Here is a 27,602-nt window from a genome sequence, read left to right on the forward strand (position 1 = left end):
ACACACACACACACACACACACACACCAGGAGTTTCTACTTCTGGAGCATCAAGAACCTACATCTGCTGGGGCTGGGAAGGTGGCTCAGTGGTCCAGTGCCTGCCCAGCATGCATGAAGCCCTGGGTGCCATTCCTCAGTACCACAGACACAGAAAAAGCCGGAAGTGGTGCTGTGGCTCAAGTAGTAGAGTGCTAGCTTTGAGCAAAAGAGGCTTAGGGGACAGTGCCCAGGCCCTGAGTTCAAGCCCCAGGAGAGAGAGAGAGAGAGAGAGAGACAGAGAGAGAGACAGAGACAGAGAGACAGAGACAGAGAGACAGAGACAGAGACAGACAGAGACAGAGACAGACAGAGACAGAGAGACAGAGACAGAGACAGACAGAGAGAGGAGAATCTACATCTTCACTCTTTCCAGGAGAGCTGGCTCTTTTCCTACCTTCACCCCCTCCCCACCATCCCAGGGCTAAAACTTCAATCACAGAAACCCACTGGGAACCATCTTGGACCCCATACCAGTCCTAGACAGCACTGGCCTAGTTTTCTAGGAGGTTCTAGCCCAAAGCCTGGGGGCCACCCGCCCCCGTCCCTCCCCACCCCCTATCCCAGTTCGCTAGGTATTACTTCTGCTCATCAGAAGAACTGGCAACCCAGGACTGGCACCTTCCCCCTCCACGCGCACCCCATGCATGGAAAGCGAGGGCTAAGGAAGACCAATAACCGTTCTGCCCTCCCCACCCCACCCGCCTCTCACCCCTAGGTCAACCCCGTCTCCCGGCTGCGTGCGGCGCCGCCGGCGTCCGCTTGGACTGTGCAGCGGGTGTGAATGTCTGCACCGCGGGGCTCTCCCGCCTGCGGGGTGGGCGGGGCTCCCGTCCTATTTGCATACCCGCCCTTCATTTGCATAGCGCCTGTCCCGGGCTCAGACCCCGTATAAAGACAAAAAACAGGTGCGGGTCTCCCCCGGGGACTTCCAACCGGATCGCAGCCGGGAGAACTAACCCCGGAGCGCTGGGAGGGTTTTTGGGGTGGGGTGGGGGGACCTCTCTCTGCGCTCAGACTGAGCTCGCTCACACTTGATTGGCTTTTGTCCCCACACTCCAGCTCGCTCTGGGGGCGCAGAGCTCCCCCCCCCAATCCACCTCCCCACCCCCGCTTGCAGGATGACCCTGTGGAACGGTGTGTTGCCTTTTTACCCCCAGCCCCGGCATGCTGCTGGCTTCAGCGTCCAACTGCTCATAGTCATTCTGGTATTCCTGGCCTTGGCTGCCAGCTTCCTGCTCATTTTGCCTGGGATCCGTGGTCACTCGGTAAGAGGGGTGCTAAAAGCTGGGGGGAAGGTGGGGGTGTTTGGGTGGGGGGGGGCGGAGAAGGGGGGGAAATCTTAGGGAGTCCTGCCTAAAACCCAGGATAACCAAGACCATTGCAAGGATCTCCAGAAATATTCAACATAAGGTCAGGAGAAACGAATTCAGAAATCTAATTGGATCAAGAACAACTCCCCTACCCCCACCCCTTTTTCTTAAACCAAGAGCAGGGAGAGTTCCTGATCCAAGGTTTCCTGGAAAGGAACCCCAGCTGTGGCAGAGAGTGGGCACCCAGTCTAATAACCAGCTCCATGATCTCCCTCTACTGCGATCAAACTATCCTGTCCTCCAGGTGACGGCTTTCCTGCCAAGAGGACAGACCCCCGCGGCTGAGACTGATGTGTTCTCCTTTGGTCTTGGCCCAAAAGAGGGGTTTGGCTGTGCATGGGTGTCCTATTCTTAGGGACTAAGAGAATCCCACACAGGATTTTTTTTTTTTTGGTCCGGTTGTGGGACCTGAACTCTGGGCTTGGGCGCTGACCCTCAGCTCTTCAGCTCAAGGCTAGCGCTCTACCACTTGAGCCACAGCGCCACTTCCGGCTTTTTTCTTTTTGCTTATGTGGTGCTGCGGAATCGAACCCAGGGCCTCAAGCATGCAAGGCAAGCACTCTACCACTGAGCCAACTTCCCAGCCCCATCCCACACAGGATTTTTAAGTTGTAGCAGACTACAGTCATTGCCTTAGACTTTCCCTTCTTCCAGACCCTAGATTGTGCTTTTGCTTTTTTTTTTTTTCTTTTTTTTTCCAAATACAAGACCACCCTCAATCTTAGTGCCTGTCAATCTTTTTCATTTTAGTTGCCAGGGAACCAATGTACTTAGTAATACCTACATTTCCACCTCGTTTATTTGGCCACCAAGCCCTGGGGCCTCCCTCTTTTTTGGGGGGGAGGGGTAGTCCTTGCTTTCTTTCCTAATACTTCTGAACTCACTGAGCCTCACCAAGCAGTGGCTGGGGAGAAGTGAATTGGGGGCCAGGTGCCAGATAACTAGGGGTGTAAAAGTGCCCAGAGAGTACTAGGCAGGGTGGATCTGGAAATTGGACACCAGGTAAGGTAGAAACATATGACCAAACAACAACAACAACAAAAGCACCCTCAAAATGTCAGTGGTCCAGGAAAAGCACATGTTGACATCAGCAGTTAAAGGTCGGGAGTGTGGCTGAGATTGAAGTGGCAGGGAGTGGAGGGAGAGGCCTTGGGGGCTGACTTGAGTGTCTGTTCTGCAGCGCTGGTTCTGGTTGGTGAGAGTTCTTCTCAGCCTGTTCATAGGAGCAGAAATTGTGGGTGAGTATGTGATTCAGCCTGAGGGAAGGGGGAAACAGGTGGGGAATGAGGTGGGAAGAGGGTACCTGGGGAAATGGGATCTGCTTCCTCTTCCCACTTCCTACACTTTTCTTTATCCACTCTTGAATATGCATTTTTTTAAACAACAACAACATATTTTGGTCTTTTTTTTTGGGGGGGGTCCGGTTGTGGGGCCTGAACTCTGGGCCTGGGCGCTGTCCCTCAGCTCTTCAGCTCAAGGCTAGCGCTCTACCACTTGAGCCACAGTGCCACTTCTGGCTTTTTTTTTTCTTTTTGCTTATGTGGTGCTGAGGAATCAAACCCAGGGCCTCAGGCATGCAAGGCAAGCGCTCTACCACCACGGAGCCATTTTCCCAGCCCGGTATTTTTGGTCTTGTATTTTGTTTGGTTTTGGAAGCACCGGGATTTGAACTCAAGGTTGTGCTTGCTAAGCAGTGGTCCGCCACAGAACCATGCCCCTCCAGCGCCCTCCCCCTTTTTTTTGGCACCAGTTATTTTTGACCTTAGGTCTTGCTTCTAGCCTGAACCACCATCCATCTATTTTAGGCTCTCTGTACTAGCTAGGATGGCAGTTGTAGGTTGCCACCCCAAGAGTCTTTTGGTTGCAATGGGCTTTTCTGAACAGCTGGCCTCCAGCTGGTCTCATTCTCCTAAGCAGTGGCTAGGATTGCCAGTGTGTGAGGCAGGAGCACCTGGCTTGTGTTAGTTTGTTTCTTTGAGACCTGGACTCACTGTCGCCCCTGGTCTGTCTGTCCTGCCTCTGACTGGAACTCTGCGATGGCAAGTGTGTGACACACGCCCACTCTTCACTACTTACCCTTCTGCTCTTCTCTGTGCTTCTGTTGGAATCCCCTAGACTCCTCCCCCAGCTCTTTGGACCTCCTAGACCGCCCCCCCCCAGTTCTCTGGACCCCCTAGACCCAGTTGTCTTCTGTTTCATTACTCTCCTAAATTCCATTCCCCCCCTACCACCACCATATGCATTTCCCCACAGCTGTGCACTTCAGTGGAGACTGGTTCGTGGGCAGCGTGTGGACCAACACATCGTACAAGGCGTTCAGTGTGGAGCGTGTGCAAGCCCACGTCGGTCTGCACGTGGGGCTGGTGGGCATTAACATCACCCTCAGAGGTGAGGCCATGGTTGAGGGAGGGAAGGTGGGAGGGAGGGGAAGCTGCCCTCTTCTCAGCCCTCAGATTGGGGGGAAACACACACACACAGACACACAGACACACACACACACATCTCAGCACCACCAAACCTTTGGTATTGGTAGAGTTGTGATTTCTCCCAACCGTCAACCAACCCATCTGCATCCCCCCCTCCCCATCCCAACCCCATGGGCGCCCCACCCAATGGAAATCAGTTTGGTTTCCGGGTCCATGACCTTGTACGGGGGTGTGTGTGTGGGGGGGGTCCCCCTCGTTTGACCCCACCCCTTCCTCCCCTCCCCGCCCTTGCAGGAACCCCAGTGCAGCAGCTGAACGAGACCATCGACTACAACGAGAGGTTCACCTGGCGTCTGGACGAAGACTACACCAAGGAGTACGTGAATGCCCTGAAAAAGGGGCTGCCGGACCCCGTGCTCTACCTGGCAGAGAAATTCACCCCGACCAGCCCCTGCGGGCTGTACCCCCAATACCACCTGGCGGGACACTACGCGGCGGCCACGCTGTGGTGAGCGCGGGGGGCGCGGAGCGGTGTGCGGGGCGGCGGGGCCGGGTGCGATCACCGACCGATCATCGATCGATCGCGGGGACCCGATCGCGGGACCCGGTCCCCCCCCCCCCAGGGTGGCCTTCTGCTTCTGGATCGTCGCCAACGCGCTGCTGTCCACGCCCGCCGCGCTGTACGGGGGCCTGGCGCTGCTGGCCACCGGCGCCTTCGCGCTCTTCGCCGTCTTCGCCTTCGCCTCGGTCTCCTCCGTGCCGCTCTGCACCTTCCGCCCGGGCTCCGCGGCGCTCACGCCTCGCTACGGCGCCTCCTTCTGGGTCACGCTGGCCACGGGTGAGAACCCGAGGGCTGGGGGGGGGGGGGGGGGAGCGCGCACGCATGCGCATTTGGAGAGGGAACTCCCAAGGATAGCCCTCCCCACCCCCCCCACAACCACCAAAGGGGAGGGAGTGGGGGACAGGGCCCCCGGTTTCCAGCCTGGAGTCTTCCCTGCTGGGTCCGCTTCATGCCTGTGTCCCCCCTCCCCTTCCTGTCCCCCTCCCTCCCTCCCCCCCATACAGGCCTCCTGAGCCTCCTCCTGGGAGGGGCGGTGGTGCTGCTGCACTACACCCGGCCCCGTGTTCTTCGCATCCTTCTGGATCAAAGTGTCCAGGGCTACAGTAACTCCCCTTTCACCCTCAGCACCCCGCGATTGGGGGCCCCACACTTACAGATTACCACTGCCTTGTAAAGGAAATACAATGGTGGACAGCTACTCAGTGCTGTCAGTGGGGGGGAGGGGGGAGGAGGAGGGATGGGGGAGGAGAGCACGGTGCTGTTTGTTCCCCACCCCCATCCTTGCCAGTGGACATGCTGCCCACTTGCAGCAGGGTGGGTTGTAAATAAACTTTATGATTATTTTATTTAAAAGCTTGTGTGTGTGTGTGTGTGTGTGTGTGTGAGTACTGAGGCTTGAACTCAAGGCCCTAGCCTTTTTTTTCTGCTCTAGGTTGGCACTCTACCACTTGAGCCATAGCTCCGTGTGTGTGTGTGTGTGTGTGTGTGTGGAGTTGCTGGTTAATTGGAGATAAAAGTCACACACACCTGGTGACACACACCTGTAATCCTAACTACTCAGGAGGCTGAGATCTGAGGATCTCGGTTCAAAGCCAGCCGGGGGCAGGAAAGTCCATGACACTTTTTTTTTTTTTTTGTCAGTCGTGGGGCCTGAACTCTGGGCCTGGGCGCTGTCCCTCAGCTCTTCAGCTCAAAAGGCAGCGCTCCACCACTTGAGTCACAGTGCCACTTCCAGCTTTTTTCTGCTTCTGTGGTGCTGAGAATTCAAACCCAGGGCGTCATGCATGTGAAGCAAGCACTCTACCACTGAGCCAACTTCCAGTCCCTCCATGAGACTATCTCCGGTAAACCACCAAAAAACAGAAAGTGGAGCTGTGACTCAAGTGGTAGGGCAGTTTCCTTAAGCTGAAGAGCTGAGGGACAGCATCCAGACCCAGAGTTCAAACCCCACAACCAAAAAAAAAAAAAAAGTCTCACACAGACTTTCCTGCCCAGGCTGGCTTCAAACCACAATCCTCAGATCTCAGCTTCCTGAGTAGCTGGAATGACAGGCATGAGTACTAGCACCCAGCCTTTAATTTTTTTTTTTTCTTTCCCCTGTCAATTTCCATGGCTTCTTTGGGTTCTTGGAATCCACGTGCCTCAAGAGATTTAGCCGGGCTGGAAACAACTTTTACTTTGCAGTCTCTAATTCTGCGAATCTCATTCTCTTTGGAGAAACCGAAAAACAAAAATGAAACAAAACAAACCAGAACAAAACAAAACAAAAAACAAAACAGAAAGGCTCTGGGAAGAGCGCCCTCTAGTGAGGCCAGATAGGAATCAACCGGCTCCAGCTTCCTGAGCTGCCCTGGCCGGATTGGGTAGGGTTTAGTGACCACGCAGTGACTTTCCTATTCTTTCTTTTGGCCAAGCTGAATGGACTGGGAAAGGCATAGGGTTTGGAATTGATTACTAATACTTCCCAGTTTTGTTTTTTGAGAGGGGGAAGACTATCTTAGTGCCAAGGTAAATGCCAGTCAGGTATAAAAATATACATCTTAGGATTTATTTATTTTTCTTTAAAAAAAAAAATCCTTGGCAAGTCTTACCATCTCATTTGACATATCTGGGAACTGAAATGAGGCACAAAGTGAATGTGGAATGGCTGGTTAATGTTAGACCCGGCCTGAGATGTGTGGTCTCCTCGTTCCAGTGCAGACCAAGAGGTCACTTAGAAGAAAAGGTGATCCAGAAAAAAAAGACAGAAAGAAAACAAGAGTAGCTGAGGGCCAAGAAGGACCAAAAGAAGATCACTTTGGAACCGCTCTGCCTCCCCACACATTCCTTATTGCGAGAAAGCTGGGTTTCACTGAAGGACACCTTGAAGAGAGGAAGCATCCAGGAAAAGTGCATTGCTGTGCAAAAATAAGAGCCACTCTCGCTTGGGTTGATCATAGCAACAGGGCTTCTGGGTAGGAGCCACATCTCCTCAGTACCTTAGGGCTTTTGTTTTGTAGAGCCTCCTTTTTTCTTTCCTTCACCTGTAGGTTGGAGCTGTGGGTCTAATACAACCCTCAACCCCTTCCCTCCGCCCTTGCCCCCCATTGATGGTTCTGGTGAATCCTGAGGGCTCCTTGATTCGGAGAGGAATTCCTCTCCATGTCTGGAGTTACAGGGCACAATCGGAATCTTTGGGGTGTTCCTCCTTACAGCATGCCTCAGAGGGAGTCTCTGACAGGGGAATGTCCTGGGGTTCAGGACTGTCAGTCACGGCCCTGTAGCGGGGAGTCAGGAGTTCTCCTTCTTCGGGACTCCACTCCAGCACAGGGTCCTCCGCACTCTGGTTGAAGAAAGCCTTCAGCCTCTGGGGCTGCATCTTATGGGCCACCGCCAGGATCAGGCCCAGCAGCATACACAGCAGTCCTGAGGATGAGGGCCACAGGTGCTTAGCTCTAGGAATACCTTCCCAAGGAGATCTCATAGGAACATCAACTTTAAGAGCGACCTGGGCCCGCCCTCAGGGTAATGAGGGCTCAGAGAAGGGACTGGCTGGCTTCCAGTCATATGACTGAGGAGGGTCTAGTGTTCTGCATTTCCAGATTCACAGCCCAGACGTCTTTTAGTTGAATCCCAGTTGCAGAGGGAGAGACAGCAGAGGAGAAAAGAAGAGGGAGAAGGATGAAGAGGAAGAAGGAGAGAAGGAGAAGGAAAGGGAGGAGGAGGAGAGAGAGTTTGCCTCTAAAAACAGGAAGAAGAGGAGAAAAGAGGTAAATAGGGGCACAAAGGGTTAGACGGGGGTGGGGGGGGGGATAGGAGGTGAATAAAACTGTAGGACAAACTGATTTAGGGCTAGTGAGAGGAGACATGGAGCTGGAATTCTTTTGTTTGTTTTTGTCGGTCGTGGGGTTTGAACTCTGGGCCTGGGCACTGTCCCTCAGCTCTTCAGCTCAAGGCGAGCGCTCTACCACTTGAGCCACAGCGCCACTTCTGGTTTCCTGGTGGTTCACTGGAGATCAGAGTCTCATGGACTTTCTTGCCCGGGCTGGCTTTGAACCTATGATCCTCAGATCTCAGCCTCCTGAGTAGCTAGGATGACAGGCGTGAGTGTCCAGGGAGGATCTAGGTAAAAAGGGGTCAGGTGACCTGACAGGGACAGAGCGAGAAGATACAGGGAAGCAAGCATATGAGGAAGAAGAGGAAATGGCATCAGGAGGAGAAATCCAGGAGTTGAAGGCTCTGGCTTTTAAGAGGGCAGAAGTTATCTCAGCCTCTAGAAGCAGACCCTCAACCTCCCAACCTAACGGTGCCTTCTCAGCCCTGAGTCCCGCAGTGCCTGTCATTAGGAGCGGGTCTCACCTGTGGCCAAGGTGGTCCAGAAGGCAGGACCGTGGTGAACTCGCAGCACAGCGGTGCCCAGGCGGAGGGGGCAGGGTGGGGTGAGTGACGTGGTGGTGGAGAAGAAGAGCAAGGCCAACAGCTGGAAGATGCCAGTAGCCAGCAGCATGTGGCCACCATAGACCAGCACAGGCATGGACAACATCACATTGGTCAGCAGCCAGCAGAGGAATGATACCCTGAAGAGCCAGGACTCAGTGAGAACAGGCCTGGACACCTGTATCTGCAGGTGAGACTAAAGGGACCCGTGTGGAGACTCAGGGACTTAAGGAGGAGGAGATTCCTGCCTGTGGGCTTCCCAACCAGCCACCCATGGCGACCCATAGACCAGCCCATCCCATTCAGAATGCTCACACACACGAGGAGAGATGGAAGAAACGGGCTTCCTGCGTCTAGTCTGGGAGGACTTATCCCTCTCCTTCCATGGCTCACCACAGCATGACTGAGGCATAGTGTCCGGCCAGGCGGTACTGGTTGTGCAGGCCACATGGGCTTCGAGGGGTGAACTTCTCGGCCAGGTAGAGCACGGGATCTGGTAGGCCTTTCTCCAGTGCCTTGGCGTAGGCCTCGGTGTAGGCGCCCCCTAGAGGCCAGTTGAATTCCTCGTTGTAATCGATGGTCTCATTGAGCTGCTGCACCGGAGTTCCTGGGGAATGTAACAGTTCATCTCCACTGGGCAGAAATCCAGGGGTTCATCTCTCAACAGAGAGATGACAGCTTTGGTTCTACCCTTCCCACCATCCCTCCAACACACACACACACACACACACACACACGTAAGTACCCTCCCTTACCTGTGAGTGTAATGTTGACTCCTCTGAGCCCGACCTGCAGCCCCACGCTAGCGCTGATCCTCTCGGGACTGAAGGCTTTGTATGTTGTGTTGGCATTGACCTGACCCACAGACCACTCAGAGCTGAAATTCACAGCTGGGGAAGGTGGGGGGGGGGCAGGGCATGGAGGAGTTGGATATTTGGGAACTCATGGAGGTGGAGGTTAGCCAAAAAGGAGAGAGCTACAAGGGCTTCGTGCCTGTATGGGCTATCATCATTGCAGACCCATAAACTAGCCCAGGGTTTGGCTCCTAGGAAGTCAAACCACCATTGTTGGGAAAGAATACTTGGGTTAGAAAATCCAAGATCTAAGCCAGGTACCAGTGGCTCCTGCGTCTCCCTAGCTACTCAGGAGGCTATGATCTGAGGATCAAGGTTCAAAGCCAGCCTGGGCAGGAAGTCGGTGAGACTCTTATCTCCAATAAATCACTCAGGAAACCGGAAGTGGCGCTGTGGCTCAAGTGGTAGAGCGCTCGCCTTGAGCTGAAGAGCTGAGGAACAGCGCCCAGGCCCAGAGTTCAAGCCCCACGACGACCACCACCAAAATCCAAGATCTACAACTCTGTATACGTTGCCCCAACTCAGGAACATTCACTGAGGTGCAGGGGGACAGGGGGTGGGGGTAGGAGAGTATCCTAGCGTATATCCTAATGGACAAATGCAGACAGCTTCAACATAGACTCTATCTCTTCTTCCTGCCTAATCACCAAAGCCAAGCCAGCCGCCAGCCCTCCCTCATTTTTTCCACTCCTGTCCTCATCCCGGGAAGTCTTCTGGCCCAAATATTGAGGAGAGGCAACCACAGAAGGGCTCCCTGCCACCTTCTCTGGGCAAGTGAATGAGTGCAGGGACAAGAAGGATGTAGCTGGATCACCAGCAGAAATGGAAAACCCCTTCTGGAAAAACCAGGAGAGGCAAGCAGGCTGCCCAGCGAGCTACAGGAGACAGGGACGCCTGCCCACGTCCGTCATCATCCGGGCTTGGCACTCACCCAGGATCACAGCACCGACGAATAAGCTGGTCACCACCCGGAACAGCCAGAACAGCCTCTGAGTCACAGGGAAGGCAGGCTCAGGAAGCAGAGCCTTCTTCCCTTCCCCACCCTTCCTCTTCCCACATTTGGGGAGAGGTAGGGACTCCATTGAGATCAGACCACACCAGCGTGGACAAGAATTCTCTACTGGGAAGGTGGCTCAGCGGTAGAGTTCTGGCTCACATGCATGGGGCCCTGGGTTCGATTCCTCGGCACCACATAAGCAGGAAAAGCCAGAAGTGGTGCTGTGGCTCAAGTGGCAGAGTGCAAGAGCCAGGGACAACGCCCAGGCCTAGAGTTCAAGCCCCACGACCGACCAAAAAAAGAATTCTCTATTGGATTTCTGAATGGGGGTGGAGGGAAGGGGAGACGCAACTCCCTGCTAAGGGTGGTGGTGATGTTTTTCTCAGCATTGGAGTCTTTTCCTTGAATCTGGTTGTAGACAGAATCTGTATCTCATATTCTGAGGTTGAGGTGTCTGTGGGGCTTGGGTCTCCAGGGCTGGATTTGTTTCTTACCGTCTTGCCCCGGATGCCAGGTAGGATGATGATAAAGATGACCAAGGCAGTCAGGAAGATGGTGATGATGACAGCCAAGGTGGTGTCCACTGGGAAGATGGGCTTGGGGCCAGCATAGAAAGGGAATGTGTGTCCCAGAGCAGCCATTTTGCTGGAGGTGGTTCTGTAACAACAGACATTTGCCTTCGATGGACCAGGCACATTGTGTGTGTGTGTGTGTGTGTGTGTGTGTGTGTGTGTGTGGTCTACCACTTGAGCCTCAGCTCCACTTCTGGCTTTTTGCCGGTTGATGAGACACGAGTCTCTCAGGTTTGTCTACCTGGTTGGCTTCAAACCATGATTCTCAGAGATCTCAGCCTATTGAGTAGCTAGAGTTACAGGTGTGAGCACTTGGTCTCCAGACATTATTTGTTTTTGGTGGTGGAGCTCCAATGGAGAATAAACTAGACTGGTTCCTCATCTCCGGAGCTCACCTTTTTGGCCTTACCCTTCAGTCTTCCTTACTCCATCATTTTTTTGTTTGTTTGTTTGTTTTGATCTGATTAAAGTTTTGGCAGCTCACCTCTGCTCTCCTGTGCTCTCTTCCTAACCCCTAGTTTCCTCAGTCAGTGCCAACATTACCACTGAAGCTTCTCCGTTTCTTCTCAGATTACTTAAGAGATGTAATTCTCTAGCACAAGCCGATAGATCACAGAACGAACAAACAAACAAAAAAGAGCTGTAGTAACTGTTGAGTTAAAGCCTTAGGGTAAAAGAGAGAGCCTATTACAAGATTAGCTTTCTTCCTTTGTTCCCAAAGCAACAGAAGCCAAACAGCTCTGCTAAGTATACACTGCACATTAGAGGACTGAGTCCCAGACCCGGCCCCGCCCACAGCAGTCAGACCAAGCTTTCTCAAGCATTCTGACTATCGTTGTGATGAATTCAGAACCACCGAACTCTAGTTCACCTGAATAAGCTCTGACGGAGCCCCTGCCTCTCCCCCCCCCCCTCCCAGGTAGTGCTGGGCCAGATGTCTTCCTGAGGCTCACATCAGTCACATAGACCCTTCTCTCCCACTCGAATTCCGAGCTCATGTTGCAGCTCATTAACTGGTTTTCTCTGCCAGACTACTGAGCTTGGAACTTATTTGTCCCGTTACAGACAGAATATTGGGGAAATGGAACCTGGACACACAAGGCCTACTGTTATTTTACATACAAGAAAGAAAGAGGAAGGAAGGAAGGAAGGAAGGAAGGAAGGAAGGGAGGGAGGGAGGGAGGGAGGGAGGGGAGGAGAGGGGGAGAGGAAAGAGAGGAGGGAAGGAAGGAAGGAAGGTAGGGAAGGAGAGAAGGAAGGAAGGAAGGGAGGGAGGGAGGAAAGAAGGGAGGGAGGAAGGAAGGAAGGGAGGGAGGAAGGAAGGAAGGAAGGGAGGGAGGGAGGGAGGGAAGGAGGGAAGGAGGAAGGGAGGGGGAGGAGGAGAAGGGGAGAGGAAAGAGAGGAGGGAAGAAAGGAAGGAAGGAAGGGAGGGAAGGAGAGAAGGAAGGAAGGAAGGGAGGAAGAAAGGGAAGGAGGGAAGAAAGAGTGAAAGAGAGAGACACAGAGAGAGAGAGAATTACTACTTAAACCATGACAGCCATTACTGGCAAGACACACCTAATTTCAGAAATGTTAAAATGTGCGGGGTGCCAGTGGCTCACGCCTGTAATCCTAGCTACTCAGGAGGCTGAGATCTGAGGATCATGGTTCGAAGCCAGCTGGGGAAGGAAAGTCCGTGAGACTCTTATCTCCAATAAAACCACCAGAAAACCAGAAGTGGTGCTGGGGCTCATGTGGTAGAGCGCTAGCCTTGAGCTGAAGAACTGAGGGACAGCGTCCAGGCCTAGAGTTCAAGCCCCATGACCGACAAAAAAAGAAATGTTAAAATGTGAGGTTGAGGGCGGGGGTGGGGGGGGGTGGGGGGGGAGGGGAGGACTTTAGCATCAATGGTCCAAGCTTTGTTCACTCTGCAGTGTCAGCAAATCTCTTGCTGAGGTGCCATAATGTAATCATGCAGCTCATTTCTTGGCAATATTTGAATTTGAACTCAGAGCCTTGAGCTTGCTAGGTAAGCACTCTAGCACTTGAGTCATGCACACAGTTTTAAGTGATATGAAATGTAAGCTGTGGAATCCAGAAGCTCCATAGGGTTTGAATTTCACCTCTGTTTCTCCCAATTTCTGTGACCTCTACGGAGACCTAGCTTTAGTGAGAACTGGGAAAAGTCATGTCTGCTTCACAGGATGAATTGAGTTTGAATATGGAAAATGTGAAGAATATTACAAATAAGCTGTCAGTTGGGAAAAAGAGGCATTTTAGTTACACCATTTAAAAAAAATAAATTTTTGGTCATGGGACTTGAACTCTGGGCCTGGGCACTGTCCCTGAGCTCTTCAGCTCTACCACTTGAGCCACAGTGCCACTTCTGGTTTTCTGGTGGTTAACTGAAGTTAAGAGTCTCATGGACTTTCCTGCCTGGGCTGGCTTGGAACCATGATCCTCAGATCTCAGCCTCCTGAGTAGCTAGGATTACAGGCGTGAGCCATCAGTGTTTGGCTCTTTATCACCTCTTCTAGCAGGTCTTGGATAGACTCCTGAGATAGTTCTGGTCTGGGTGCAGTTCTTCCCTCATTAACAGGTAAAGCTCTCCCTCATTTTCAACTAGATATGACCATCTTCAGGTCCCTTTTAGTGAGTTTGCTTGTTTTTCTGTCAGTTTTGGGGCTTGAACTCAGGGCCTGGGCACTGAAAGTTCTCCAATGAATATCTGGATATCAAACTCAAAGGACTCATTACTTCATGGAGGTTTGCCCTTGACTGTTCCTTCAGTGCCTCTGATTTTTCTAAAAGGCAAATAGGACCACTTCACTTCTTTACTTTAGGTAAAACCTAGTCTCACTGTCACACATAGGGCGCTCTGTGATCTGGTATCCTTCCCCATTGGTCCAGCTCTACCCTGGGCCCCGTCTAGTCTACAGCAACGCCTCTCTACATGTATCCGACATGTTCCACGCCTTCCTGCCTTTGTACGCTAGCCTTTTCTTTACCTGAAATCCTCTACCCCTTTTGGCAAATAGCTTTTCACTCTTCAAGTCTGAGCTTGCTCCACCTCCTCTCTCAAGTTTCCTCTGAGATGACTGGGCCAGCCCAAATGTTCCCTACTCCAGAACATTCTAATTGCATGTGAGTATATCTCCATGATCACAACAATTACACAGTCCTCTAATTGTTTTCACATTGTCTCCTTATTAGATTCTAATCTTCTCGCAGGCAAGGACTTAATCTTCCCATCTTTATATTGCCTACTTGTAATGTATATACTAATCAAGTTCCAGATCAAATGACCAAATACAAATGAGTTCTTCCCACGTGTTGCTTCTGATTCCTTACACAAGGGGGAGCTATACTCCACCACTGGCCATACTACATACAACACAATAATCAAGTATCACCGATAGAAGAAGGGATTTCACTAACCACTGTTCAGTGATTTCAAAATATTTTCAGAAAGCCTCTTCCAATATATTGGAGCCTCCAAAACTAGCAAAGACCCAAGCATGAATATCTGTGTTTAAGTGAATATGCAACATACATTTCAACCCTAGCTGAGGAAGTGTAACTAAGGATTTATTAAATAAATTATTTTGTAAAATATGTGATGAGTGACATTTATTTTAAGGCTGAATTCTTTTTATTGAATTTATGATGCCTAGATTTAGGCCACTTTTTTTTAAAGTAAAAGGCTGTAGGAGGAAGGGTCATAAAATGTAGAATATCTTGGTTAATAAGCTGGGAAGATAAAGCAAAGTTGTTCATAAGTAGACGCATATTATGTGCTGGAATTTCAAAAGCAAATATTTTTTTAATACAAGCAAATAACAAATAATGTAATGTATTTTGCTTCAGATCATATAGTAGTAGTATTCCTGCATTTTATTTTATTTTATTTTATTGTCAATCATGGGGCCTGAACTCTGGGCCTGGGCACTGTCCCTCAGCTCTTCAGCTCAAGACTAGTGTTCTACTACTTGAACCACAGTGCCACTTCCAGTTTTCTGATGGCTTATTGGAGATAAGAGTTTCATGGACTTTCCTGCCCAGGCTGGCTTTGAACTTCAATCCTCAGATCTCAGCCTTCTGAGTAACTAGGATTACAGGCGTGAGCCATGGATGCCTGGCTCCTGCATTTAATTTAATGAGAGGTTATAAATTTTTTTACAAGAATAGCTCATCTCTATTAACATGCTTCAAAGAAACACTAACAAAAGTCTTTCTGTCTTAAGTACAGAAGGATAATGTTATTTCCAATTTTCCAAAATATTGCTTTAAAGTGACTTAAAGCAAAAGAGGCAGTTGGCAAGCCTACAGTGGTAGTGCATGCCTATAATCCCACCATTTGAGAGGTTGAGACAGGAGGATTGCAAGGTCGAGAGCGATTTCCAAAACAACAGCACAAAGCGTTTGGTGAATAAAATTTGCCTTTCTTAAATCTCTTCTGGGTCAAATTTATAATTTGCTCTTCCTTAATCTACATTTAATCTCATTTAACTTTAACTTTCATGAGCCTGAGCTCCATTCACTTTTCATTACTAAACTAACATGAAGAAGTAGGACTCGAAAAAAAAGTCTCTGGAAATCCTGCTGTCTTTTGGGTTAGCCAGGTGTAGTGGCTCAAGCCTGTAGCCCTAGCGAAACTGCAGTCATGGTGCAAGGCCAGCCCTGAACTGAGACACCATCTTCACTAATGGCAGAGTGTGGTACCATCCATGTATCTCTTATCCCCAGTGACATGGGAAGGCATAGGTACCAGGATCATAGCCCTCTACCCACGGGAGATAAAGTGAGCCACAGTGTGGAAAAGAACCAATGTCAAAAGAAGAGTCTGGAGGTGTGGCTCAAGTGATAGAGCTTCTATTCAGTCCTCAGTACTATCTTTCTCCCTGTTGACATGTAAAGTCTGACAATGGAATTGGTTCTAATATGATTCCCCCCCAAAAACAACAACAACAACAACAACAACAAACTCATGTCAAGATTAACTTGAGCTGGGCGCCAGTGGCTCATTCCTGTAATCCTAGCCACTCAGGAGGCTGAGAAATGAGAATCTCAATTCAAAGCCAACAGGGACAGGAAAGTCCGTGAGACTCTTATCTCCAATTAACCACCAGAAATCTAGAAGTGCACTGTGGCTCAAAGTGCTAGCCTTGAGTAAAAGAGCTCAGGGACAGCACCTCGCCCGACTTGTCCCCTAGCTCGCCACTGTGGCTGGTCTACATTTACAGTGTATACTGACCTAAATAAGCAGGCAGCAAATACAAAGAGGATGTGGTCTTGGGGAAAATTCAGCCTGGTAAAGTGTCAGTCTTCATCACTCAAATCACATGCCTTTGTGAAGTGCTCTGTACCTTTACTAATCCCCTACAAAGTACCAGAAGGTGACACCCCTAAAGCTGTCAAAGGCTCTGACTGGAAAATGCATGGCTACTGGAATTTCATGCTTTATTTCTCTGGCTTGGGTAGATGTCAAAATTTATGACTTTGGCTAGCTGTCAGGAACTCCTGTCTTTGTCTTTCCTCTGGAGGAAGTAGAATGTGTGTGTGTGTGTGTGTGTGTGTGTGTGTGTGTGTGTGTGTTGTTGTTGTTGTTGTTGCATTAAAGGAGGTCTTAGGTGGAGAAACAGAACAAGATCTAAAGAGTGAGTTGAGACAGGGCTCCCCAGTGAGGGATGATGAGGTAAGCAGTCAGGGGAGGGGTGATTATGCAAGTGAACCTATCCAGTTAAAAGACAGTAAGGATTCAATATCTGTTAAGCAGGTGTCTTTTATAGCCTAAGGAACTTTCCCTTGCCTTCATTTCTTATCAAACTTTCCCCGGGGGGAGCCCCTGACTTGATCTTAATTTGGTCCAGCAAAACTCAAGCAACGAAGCCCCTAAAAATGAACTATGTCCTTTGTGGGCAGGGACAGGAGGGGAAAACTGAGGGAAAGCGAAATAAGGGGTGACATTGTTCAAAACAGGAAATGTTCTCATTACCTGACTTATGAAATGCTTAACCCTTCTGTATAGCACCTTAATAATAATAATAATAAAATTGCATTAAAGAAAAATGTGCCCCTAGAGGCCAGTATAAGAGCAGGAACACTTCAAGGCCTCTGAACCCACTCTGCTAAGGGTAACCCCCAGTAGTCACATTCCATCCCAACCCCCAACCCCAAAATCCAGACCACTGTTCCCTACCTTTTCCTCTTCCGAATAATAGCTGTGTGGCAGCCGGCGGCTGTGCTGGCCTCTGGCTGTGCAACCTCACAAGCGGGCTTTGAGGCTGGGGGAGTCAGGAAGGGGACCCGGTCCAGATGTCCTGTCAACAAAAGCACGCACTTTTCTCCCGGTTTTTTGTTTCTTTTGGCGGGGGGTGGAGGCGGGAATGGGACTCCCTTCCAACCTCTACTCCTCTTCATTCAGGACCAGGTTAGGACTGGACAAACCGGGTCTGGGGTGCTCCCCCGCCCTGTCACTTTAAGTCCTCCCCAACCTTCTCAGACTGCGCCCGAAGGGAAGGATGGGTGTCCCAGGACAGGTTACCCTGTGTCTGCCCCCTCCCACAGCCACCACTACCCCTCCCAACCCCCTCCTTCCCCCCCCCCATTCCCCATCCATGCGCAAAGCACTCGGGTGTCTCCGATGCAAACCCAGCAATGCAGTTCCTCCCCCGCTCCATCCCCCCACGCCTCGGAGTCCTGTCTGGAGAAAGTTCTCAGGATGCCTAGCTTTGGCATCAGGACTGCTCCGTGGGCAGAGGTCGGATGGTCCCCTTCCGTTTCCGAGACCTGACCAGGATGGAGAGGGTTTGGGGACAGCCTCTCCGCCTTCTCCCCACACCCACTGCACCCTCTTTTGTCTTTTCTCCCACCCTCTCCTCTACCCCAACCAACTTAATAGAAGCGGGCCAGTGGCGTTCGTGGCCACCCTCGCTGAGCCCCGAGCCCCGCAGGGACACCCCGCATCTGAGCCAGGCGAGGCTAACACGCGGTCTCACCTCTCTGCGTGCGCGCCAGTGGCTCCCGAGCACCTTGGCGGGTCCCGGCGCCAGCGCTCCCGCCTCTACCCGGCCCCGCCCGCCCCGCCCCTCGGGCATAGCCCCGCCCCTCGAGCATAGCCCCGCCCCGCCTTGGAGCTGGGCCCTCTCCACCCCCAGCCCTGCCCGCCCCGCCCCATAGCCCCGCCCCCTCAGAGCCCCGCCCCGCCTCGGCTCTGGGCCCTCTTCACCCCCCCACCCCATTCGCCCCGCCCCCATTCGCCCCGCCCCCTCGGAGCCCCGCCCCGCCTCGGCGCTGGGCCCTCTTCACTCCCAGCCCTACCCGCCACGCCCCTCGGAGCCCCGCCCCCAGAAGCCCCGCCCCACTCCGCCTCGGCGCCGGGCCCTCTTCACCCCCAGCCCCACCCGACCCGCCCCTTAGAGCCCCGCCCCTCTCGGAGCCCCGCCCCGCCTCGGCGCTGGGCCCTCTTCACCCTCAGCCCCATCCGCCCCGCCTCCTCACAGCCCCGCCCCCTCGGAGCCCCGCCCAGCTTCGCCCCGCCCAGCCTCGGCGCCCGGCCCTCTTCACCCCAAGCCCCACCCGCCCCGCCCCTCAGAGCCCCGCCCCCTCGGAGCCCCGCCCCTCGCGGAGCCCCGCCCCTCCTCGGCGCCGGGCCCTCTTCACCCCAGCCCCACCCGCCCCGGCTCACAGCTCTGAGGCAGCGGAGCCGCGAGCGAGCGAGCGAGCAAGGAGAGAGCGCGAACGAGTTGGGGGGCCCCAGTCGAACCCCAGACCGGAGCCCATCGCAGTCCCAGGCTGGGGTGGGGGGGGACCACGCTGCCAAGGTCAGATCCTGGGGGGGGCTTCTCCTGGCGGGTGGATGTGGGTGCTTGAGGAGAAACGCGCTCCCGTGGGCTCCGAGGGCCGCGGGGAGCCACCCGCCCCCCAAAATCTGGGCCCTTTTTTATTGTTTTGAGGGAGGGGGAATTCTTCCCAGCCACCTCGTCCACACCTGCTACCTTTTCCTGAGGCTGAAAGGGGGTCCAGGTTAGAGCCTGTGCTCTTCCTCATCAAGGTTTGGGGAGAGTTGGGGGGTCTTCGGGGTCCGGGAATGTCGGATGACCCAGTTTGCTTGGGCTGAGGATCTCCTGACATCAGCACAATCTGGCCGAGGCAAGGAATGTGGGTCCATCCTTTTACCCTTTGGCCCTCTTTTGGAACCAGCTTAGAGTCTCTAGGCTCTTAACTCATCTTTCCCCCTGTCTCAAGAGCCACCCGGGACCCTATTCTGTAACTTTAGGCTGGAAAGAACAACAAAACAACAATAACAAAGTGGTCTTGTGGAACCAGAACCTAGCAGGCCTGTGCTTGTTCCCAGGTACCACTGCTTGCTGGTTTTTTATTGCCTTGTGCCTGGGCCTGCTGCCTTCATTTCAAGGCTGTGTGGAAGCCACTGCACCCATGTGGCGGTGTAAATCCTCCAGGGATATTTGCCCACAAGGAGTGGTTGTGAAGCATACCTCTTGTCCCCCCCCCCCCCCACCAGCCTGGCCTGAAAGCCATGACAGCATGACAGCATGCCCTCAGGTGGGGCAAGTGGTACATGGGGGTTTGGGGCCCAGGATCCTGAAGACCTGTTGAGAGGGGGAGGGGAAGGGGAGGACAGTGCGGATGAGGGAGGAGCACAGTGGCCGCTTCAGCATTTCCAGCCTTCCAGCTTCAAAGAGCCAGAGCCCAGCTCTCTTTACACATTTCCCAAGGCAGCGTGGGGAGGACTCGGTGGGATGGTGTCATACTGAGTTTGGAATTGTGGCGAGGCCTAACAATTCAGTAGTTGGTTGGTTGGTTTTCCGTTTGTTTCATAGAGTATTAAGGCATGAGAATGAGGTCACTTCCTGGAACTCTGAGGTTTGGCTAAAGCAACTCCATTTCTTACCCCATCCCCAGGTTGCCTGTAGAAGGACTTCACTGGCTTTAGATCTGCTTTGTGCCACTCAGAAGTGCCAGCCTGGGTCTTCCTCTGCTTTTGTTTCCTTCTGGTCTCAGTGTGGTGTGTTGGCCTATATGGGTGGGGAGAGCTGGAAGCCTATACTAAATCCTGAGTAGCAAGCCCTGCACCCCTCCTGAGTTTACCCAGAGGAGCCATATCACACTTGGGTCACACTTGTCACTTTTCTTGCTCTAAGTTCAACCTCATTGTCACATCTGGTTTCTGGAGATCATGCTGGGAAGTAAACAGGCATATTTACTACCAAGGCTGGAAAGAGGGGAAAAAAGGGTCCAACCAGATAAGTGACTAGTCTAATACCCTGTTGTAGGAGGGGGAGCCACACTGAGATCATAGCCCAGCCTCCTGCCCTCTGTGGGCAGCTGGGCCACAGCATGGGTTTTCTAACTAATCAGAAGCTAAGATCTGTGAAGGCCAAGGTTATGATTATGTTCATTTTTCCTTAATCTCATGCCTATGTTAGTTTCTGTTTGCAGCAGGCCCATTGAGGATTTATAGAATGAATAAAAGAATCTCAGGAGGGGCTGGGAAGGTGGCTCAGTGGTAGAGTGCTTGCCTTGCATGCATGAGGCCCTGGGTTCCATTCCTCAGCACCACATCAGCAGAAAAAGCCAGAAGTGGCGCTGTGGCTCAAGTGGTAGAGCACTCGCCTTGAGCTGAAGAGCTGAGGGACAGCGCCCAGCTCAGAGTTCAGGCTCCATGACCACCACCACCACCACCAAAAGAATCTCAGGAAAGAGTGGGTCTCTTACCCCACTCTGGCCTGGGCTCAGCCCTCCCCCCGCCCCCTTCCGGCTTTGATTCTTAACATCTGCTGAGATGGATGCTTCTGAATTGCTCGGGCTCATTTCTTTGTTCTCTCCTTTTCTAGGATCTCCACTTTGGAGTAGTCTAACATCTGAGCTCCTATTATCATTGTCATCATGAGCTTCCACCTGGCTCTGGCATGGGCGTTACTGGTTGGACCATGGACCCCCCTGGGTGAGTAGACATTAGGAGGAAAACAGCTAGGAACAGAGGGACCAGAATCTTCTTGGTTCCTCCAGGGACAGCAGCTGTGTCATATTCATCTCTGTATCTTTAGTCCCTGGCTGACCCAATCTCTGGTAGATACCCATTTCTAGCTGCTGAATAAATAAGTGGATATTGGAATGATAATTATTTCCAAGGGCTGGGAAGTTGGCTCAGTGGTAGAGTGCTTGCCTCTCATGCATGAAGCCCTGGGTTCAATTCCTCAGCACCACATAAGCAAAAAAAAAAAAAAAAAACCATGCAATCCAAATACATTTAGTAATTCACTTGGTATTTGATCCCTTCTAGTTTTTTGGGGAGCAATTTCTCTTTTTCTTCTTTTTTTTTCATAAAACAAGTACTTCTGATTTGATACAGGAAAAGATTAATTAGAGAGTAGAGACAGAAATGGAATTTTGGGTCAGATTGTACCCAAAGCTGAAGAAGAGTGACCAATTAAAAAAAATAATATGATGGAAACTAAAAATAGGATTAACCACAAGAATTCAGCTTTGGACAGCCTCTGTTTTTCTTTTTTTCTTCTGTTCTATTTTTTCCTTCCTTCCTTTCTTCCCTCTCTCCTTCCCTTCCTCTCTCCCTCCCTCCCTCCCTCCTTCCTTCCTTCCTTTCTTCATGCTGGTACTGGGGTTGAACTCAGGCCCTCTCCTTTAGCTTGTTCACTCAATGCTGGTGCTCTACCATTTGAACCACACCTCCACTTCCAGTTTTTTGCTAGTTAGTTGGAGATAAAAGTCTCACAGACTTTTCTGCCCAGGTTAGGTTCGAACCATGATCCTCAAATCTCAGCCTCCTGAGTATCCTGGATTACATGTATGAGCCACTGGTGCCCAGCTCTGACAATCTCTTATTAAAAATCTAAGGCTCTTCCCTTAGAAGGGAAGTGGGTTTAAGATGCCAAAAGTTAGGCTACAAAGAGCCAATCTCTGCTCATTAGGGATGGATGATGTAAAACAAGAGAAAAGGAAAACCCATGGAATGATCTGCCCTGGTTTGAAGATGGTGGCTCGGCCTCTCCAGTTCTCCTTTGTCAGAGCTGCTCAACTTTGAGTTCTTTCCCGTCCTCCCTTTTCCTTGGCTTTGGTGTTTCCCTTTATCCTCAGCTCTTGCCCCAAATCCTTAATAGATATTCTCTCTCTGTATTCTCCTTCTAAAGCCCCTTCCATGTTCTGCTACCCGTTCATCTTACTTTAAAGATCACATGTATATGGCTGTCCTAGTCCTTGCCCAGATCTTATACAGATCCCAGCCATGTTCTTTGCTTAAACTTCAGTGCCTGAGTCATTTTTCCCTCCCTAGCCCCTAGCTCGTCATCCAATATACTGGCCAGAATGACTTCCATTCCTTACCTGATTCTGGACCCTCCTTCCTGCCCCTCCCTTCCTCAGTTCTTCCCTTCTGGAAGGGATGCAATAGCATCAAAGGCAGGAATTCTATGGGGGACAAGATGTTCCAAAGGGGGAAGGAGCAAAGTCATTCACGTGGCCAGTACAGTCCCTGTTCCCACCCAAGAAACTGGGAAAAAGACCAGAGGAGCAGCACCACACCTCTGCCCTGGGCTCAGCTCAACCACAGAGGGCCAGGCCCCTCTTCCCATTGCCCCTGCCCATTGATGGGTCACAGAATGACTTGTCCTTCCCAAGTATGGGGTGTGGTTGGCCCTTCCTCTGTGTGATGTCTGAGAACTAGGAAAGATTTCTGTCCTACTGGGTCCCCCAGGGATCTGACAGGTGTGGGGAGCACAGATTCCTGCATCTTCTTCTCCATCCATGGCCACTCCTCTTCCTTGAGGCCATTTGTCTCCAGGCATTGTATCCTGCTAGAAGTATCCTTTAGAAGGCGCCGGTGGCTCATGCCTGTAATCCTAGCTACTCAGGAGACTGAGAGCTGAGGATCATAGGTTCAAAGCCAGCCCAGGCAAGACAGTCCATGAGACTGATCTCCAATTAAGCACCAGAAAACCAGAAGTGGCGCTGTGCCTCCAGTGGTAGAGCGCTCACCTTGAGCTGAAGAGCTGAGGGACAGTGCCCAGGCCCAGAGTTCAAGCCCCACAACTGACACACACAAAAAGAAGTAATGGTATCTGTTAAAAGTAATGTTGTCCCACTGAATGGCTTAGAGTGGACTTGAGTTTGACATTATTTTACCCTGTTTTCTCCCTCTGTACCCTATCTCCGAACCCCCTACCTCCCCTGCCCCATCTGAGCTGGGGGTCCCGCTACTGCTACTCGAAGTGCTAGACTCACAGAGCTCCGTAGCCTGCCTGGCCTCTCACCCTGACTTGTCCAGCTGCCCCTTGTCCCTATTTTCACACAGGAGCTCAGAACCCCATTTCATGGGAGGTGCAGAGATTTGACGGGTGGTACAACAACCTCATGGAACACAGATGGGGCAGCAAAGGTAGGTGAGAGCCAAGAGTTGATAGAGTCCCGGGGCTGGGGTGGCACCTACTGATGGAAGCCAAGGCTGGCAAACATCCACAAAGGCCATCCAGGTCTAAGTAAAACCATTTTCAGATCCCAGGTACGGAAAGCAGCTTGGGAGAGAAGAGGCCAAAAACGCTCCCTGATCCTTCATGCGTGTTCTTAACTCTCCTATTCTAGGCTCTCGACTTCAGCGCCTGGTCCCAGCCAACTATGCAGATGGTGTGTACCAGCCTTTGGGAGAACCCTACCTGCCTAATCCCCGGGACCTTAGCAACACTGCCACGAAGGGCCCTGCAGGGCAGGCTTCTCTGCGGAACCGTACAGTGCTGGGAGTCTTCTTCGGTGAGGACGCTTTCTGGGGAGAGGTCAGCATCTATGTATGGACAGGGGATGAGGAGAGAAGCGGAAGGGAGATGCGGAGGACCCTTGCTGAAGGGGGGTGGACAGAAGCATAAATGTGTTCCTCGCAAGAAGGAGAGGTGGGGGGGGGGAGGGAAAACAGGGAGCATCTCTATACGTGGCTGTTGGAGGCTGGCGGGTAGAAGCAGGATGTGAAAAGGATCTGGTAGGTATTTTTCCTTCTGCCCTGTGTTCCCAGTTGCTTCTGGGACAGGCTCAGGGCTCTGGACTGTTGGCAGGCCGAGGGGAGGTCACGGGGAGAGCGCTAGGGTGCTCAGGGTTGGTGGCAAGTCCAGCCACAAAGCCAGGCGTCTCCTTCGCCATCTATGTGGGCTCCTTCGGCGTTGGCTGGCAGTGGGGCGAGCCAGGGAGGCTCCCAAGTGCGTGTTGGCACGGGTCGTGTCGGCCTGTCTGCCCAGCCCCAGCACCTCCCAGTTACCAAGGAGAATGCCAAACTGACTGACGACAACATCTGAGATCAGGTGTTGGGCACGGGCAGGGCGAGAAGGCCTGGAGAGACGAAGAACGGGGAGGGAACGCAAGAGGTCAAGGCTTGGACTTGCCCATCGTGGAAGGAAGATGACTCTGGAAGCTTCTCAGGGGAGGGAGGAGGGCTAAGAGCCTGGGAGGGGGTGGGGAGGAGGAGGTTGGGCGGGGCGGAGAGCCCGCCTTCCACTGGCCCAGCGCCCCCCACCCCCTCCCCCGGCCTCGTGGGCAGGCTACCACGTGCTGTCCGACCTGGTGAGCGTGGAGACCCCCGGCTGCCCCGCCGAGTTCCTCAACATCCGCATCCCGCCCGGAGACCCCGTGTTTGACCCCCAGCGGCGCGGGGACGTGGTGCTGCCCTTCCAGAGGAGCCGCTGGGACCCCGAGACCGGACAGAGCCCCAGTAACCCCCGGGACCTGGTGAGGACGCGCACACCAGGAGCTGGGCATGCCTTAGCACTTGGGGGTCCCCCCTGGCCCCCCCAGCCTAGCCCTGGGGTCCAGTCCTGCCCTGACCTTCCCTCGCCCCCCCCAGACCAACCAGGTGAGCGGCTGGCTGGACGGCAGCGCCATCTACGGCTCCTCGCACTCGTGGAGCGACGCCCTGAGGAGCTTCTCCGGGGGACAGCTGGCGTCGGGGCCCGACCCCAACTTCCCGCGGGACCCGCAGGCCGCGCTGCTCATGTGGTCGGCGCCCGACCCCGCCACGGGCCAGGGCGGGCCCCGCGGGCTGTACGGTGAGCGCCCGGCCGGCCGGCGCGGGGTGCGGGCCGCACGCGTCGGGGCGCGCAGAGGGCGGGGGGGGGATCCCCGGGCCCCCGCGTCCCCTGCGCCAGCCCCGCTCAGCCCCTGGCGCCCGCTTGCTCGCAGCCTTCGGGGCCCCGCGGGGCAACAGGGAGCCCTTCCTGCAGGCGCTGGGCCTGCTGTGGTTCCGCTACCACAACGCGTGCGCGCGCAGGCTGGCGCGGGAGCGGCCGCGCTGGGGCGACGAGGAGCTGTTCCAGCACGCGCGCAAGAGGGTCATCGCCACCTTCCAGGTGAGCCCCCCCCACCCCATCCACCAGGTGAGCCCGACCCCCCACCCCATCCACCAGGTGAGCCCGTCCCCCATCCACCAGGTGAGCCCGCCCCCCATCCACCAGGTGAGCCCAACCCCCATCCACCAGGTGAGCCCGCCCCCCACCCCATCCACCAGGTGAGCCCGTCCCCCCACCCCATCCACCAGGTGAGCCCGTCCCCCCACCCCATCCACCAGGTGAGCCCGCCCCCCATCCACCAGGTGAGCCCGCCCCCCCCCCGCCCCATCCAGGTGAGCCCGCCCCCCACCCCATCCACCAGGTGCACCTGCCCCCCCCCTCCCCTGTGCCCACCCCATCCACCTGCGGTACCCCGACACTCGGGACTCCCCGCAGAGCTCCTCCAACCCGGGGACCACCCCCACCCAGGAACGCCCCTTCCAGGAGGCCCCTGTGCCCAGAGACCTCATGTCCACGCAAAGCCCCCCTGGATGACAAGTAGGGGCCAGAACGCGGCTTCTGGGGGAGATGTCGCTTGGGAAGCTAGTTGGCCTGCGCACCCCTCAAGTCTTCCCCGAAGGGGGAGACGGGGCTCATCTGGATCCTGCGGAAGTCTGTCCTGCCCCTGCCCCTCATCTCTGCACCTCAGCCTCCCTTAGGCTCAGATTTCCTCCTGGTCCAGCCCAACACGTGTGTCCCCCCCCCCCCCCTGCCCTGTCCCCTCAGAACATTGCTCTGTATGAGTGGCTGCCCAGCTTCCTGCAGAAAACGCCCCCGCCGTATACAGGTGAGGGGATGGGGAAGAGGGGGAGACAGTTGGCTGGAGGTGGTTGTCAATAGAGATATTTGGGGGGTAGGGGTGGCTGTAGGATGGAGTAGTTGCACGACTCTCTCCCTTTCTTCCGTCAGGATACCGTCCATTTGTGGACCCCAGCATCTCCCCCGAGTTCGTGGCTGCGTCAGAGCAGTTCCTCTCCACCATGGTGCCCCCTGCTGTGTACATGAGGTGCGGGAGGGGCTGGTCCTTTTCAGTCTTGGGATGGTGTTGATAAAAATCTGCCCTCAGGAACCCTTAGGACACAGTTATCAGGGGGCTGGGAAGGTGGCTCAGTGGAAGAGCCCTTGCCTTGCATGCCTGAGGCCCTGGGTTCGATTCCTCAGCACCACATAAGCAAAAGGAAAAAAGCCAGAAGTGGCGCTGTGGCTCAAGTGGTAGAGCGCTAGCCTTGAGCTGAAGAGCTGAGGGACAGCGCCCAGGCCCAGAGTTCAGGCCCCACGACCGGACCCCCCCCCCAAAAAAAAGGACCCAGTTATCAGTTGGAATCTTGCTTGTTCCTCCAAGGAAAGTAAGTGTTAAAGAAGGTAGATCTTGGTGATAACATCTTTTGGGGAAGGAGGCTGTGAGCAAGCTGGACAGGTGCTCTTCCATTTAAGCCGCGCCTTCAGCCCTTGTAGGGAACTTTTATGCCCTTTCTCGTGCAGCTGCTGTAGTACACACACACACACACACACACACACACACACACACACACACAAAGGCAGAGTAACTGAGGCCCAGAGGAAGCCCACCAGTAGGAGCCTCAGGTCCCAGCACTAAACTTGGGGCATATTTAACTAGAAGCACCAAATGAGGGGCTGGCAAGCCTTTGGAAGAAGTTTGAAAAATAAGCACAATGGGAGAGTGAGAGAAGAGGTGACATTATCCAAAGAGGAATACACTTATTACTTCACTTCCAGCACTGGAACCACTCTGTATGTCACAATAAAAATGAAAAAAATTTTAAATGTGTGCAAAACATGAGGAAAAACTATTGCCTCCAAAAGACTGCAAAGGGAACATTGAAATAAAAATACACAAGCTTGAATAAACGTATATGAAAGAAAGGCAAGTCAATTTACTGTGCTTTGGGTTTGGGTTTTTTGGTTTGTTTTTACAATTGCATTACAGTTTTTACAGGACAAATTTTCAAGACAATGTCTAGGTATACCTGATGATAGAATCTCATTATAAAGTCCAGGCTGACCTTGAACTCACAATTCCTCTTCCTCAGCCTCCCAACTCAGTGGGATTACAGTTGTGCCACAGACTAGTTTTATATCCCTTAAAAATATTTACACACATATAATGTTATATATAGTATGAATACAGTAAGCCTTCCGTATCGGCAAATTCCCCTCTATACATTCATCTGACCTCAGATTAAAATTTTTTATTTTTATTTATTTATTTTTTTTGTCAGTCATAGGGCCTGAACTCTGGGCCTGGGCACTGTCCCTTAGCTCTTCAGCTCAAGGCTGGCACTCTACCACTGAGCCACAGTGCTACTTCTGGCTTTTTCTGCTTATGTGGTGCTTAGGAATTGAACCCAGGGCCTCATGCATGCAAAGCAAGCACTCTACCACTGAGCCACCTTCCTAGCCCTAAAAATATTTTTAATGCATCTGCACAGATGCAATTAATGACCTGCATTAGTCCCTTATTAATCTCTCATATAGCCTAACAACTATTTACTTAGCATTTACCTTGAATTAAGTAATGTAAGA

General features: G+C 52.9%; 3 protein-coding genes across 3 annotated transcripts in view; 2 read left to right on the top strand and 1 right to left on the bottom strand.

Annotated features, from left to right (window-relative positions):
• The first annotated feature begins 1,157 nt into the window (after nt 1–1,157).
• Nucleotides 1,158–5,072, top strand: Duoxa2 (dual oxidase maturation factor 2). The gene is made up of 6 exons (XM_042687595.1): nt 1,158–1,306; nt 2,592–2,649; nt 3,665–3,799; nt 4,132–4,345; nt 4,461–4,675; nt 4,903–5,072. The coding sequence occupies exons 1-6, from the start codon at nt 1,160–1,162 to the stop codon at nt 5,070–5,072; spliced, it is 939 nt and encodes a 312-aa protein (XP_042543529.1). The 5' UTR covers nt 1,158–1,159.
• Nucleotides 5,073–6,417: 1,345 nt separating this feature from the next.
• On the bottom strand, nt 6,418–17,765 carry Duoxa1 (dual oxidase maturation factor 1). The gene is made up of 8 exons (XM_042687773.1): nt 17,715–17,765; nt 16,916–17,036; nt 10,660–10,822; nt 10,100–10,157; nt 9,070–9,204; nt 8,708–8,921; nt 8,237–8,454; nt 6,418–7,303 (listed from the first exon to the last, which is right to left on the bottom strand). The coding sequence occupies exons 3-8, from the start codon at nt 10,804–10,806 to the stop codon at nt 7,050–7,052; spliced, it is 1,026 nt and encodes a 341-aa protein (XP_042543707.1). The 5' UTR covers nt 10,807–10,822; nt 16,916–17,036; nt 17,715–17,765; the 3' UTR covers nt 6,418–7,049.
• A 747-nt stretch (nt 17,766–18,512) lies between these two features.
• Nucleotides 18,513–27,602, top strand: part of Duox1 (dual oxidase 1) — a 37,541-nt gene continuing 28,451 nt past the window's right edge. Inside the window, exons 1-9 of the mRNA XM_042688010.1 lie at nt 18,513–18,539; nt 20,574–20,683; nt 23,048–23,131; nt 23,335–23,499; nt 24,275–24,462; nt 24,578–24,779; nt 24,913–25,079; nt 25,785–25,845; nt 25,968–26,064. Coding sequence (XP_042543944.1) covers nt 20,626–20,683; nt 23,048–23,131; nt 23,335–23,499; nt 24,275–24,462; nt 24,578–24,779; nt 24,913–25,079; nt 25,785–25,845; nt 25,968–26,064 — 1,022 coding nt within the window. The 5' untranslated portion in view covers nt 18,513–18,539; nt 20,574–20,625. The remainder of the gene's footprint in view (nt 18,540–20,573; nt 20,684–23,047; nt 23,132–23,334; nt 23,500–24,274; nt 24,463–24,577; nt 24,780–24,912; nt 25,080–25,784; nt 25,846–25,967; nt 26,065–27,602) is intronic.

The sequence above is a fragment of the Dipodomys spectabilis genome, unplaced genomic scaffold (genome assembly GCF_019054845.1).
Source record: "Dipodomys spectabilis isolate Male_0828 unplaced genomic scaffold, ASM1905484v1 ptg000108l, whole genome shotgun sequence".
Taxonomy (NCBI): domain Eukaryota; kingdom Metazoa; phylum Chordata; class Mammalia; order Rodentia; family Heteromyidae; genus Dipodomys; species Dipodomys spectabilis.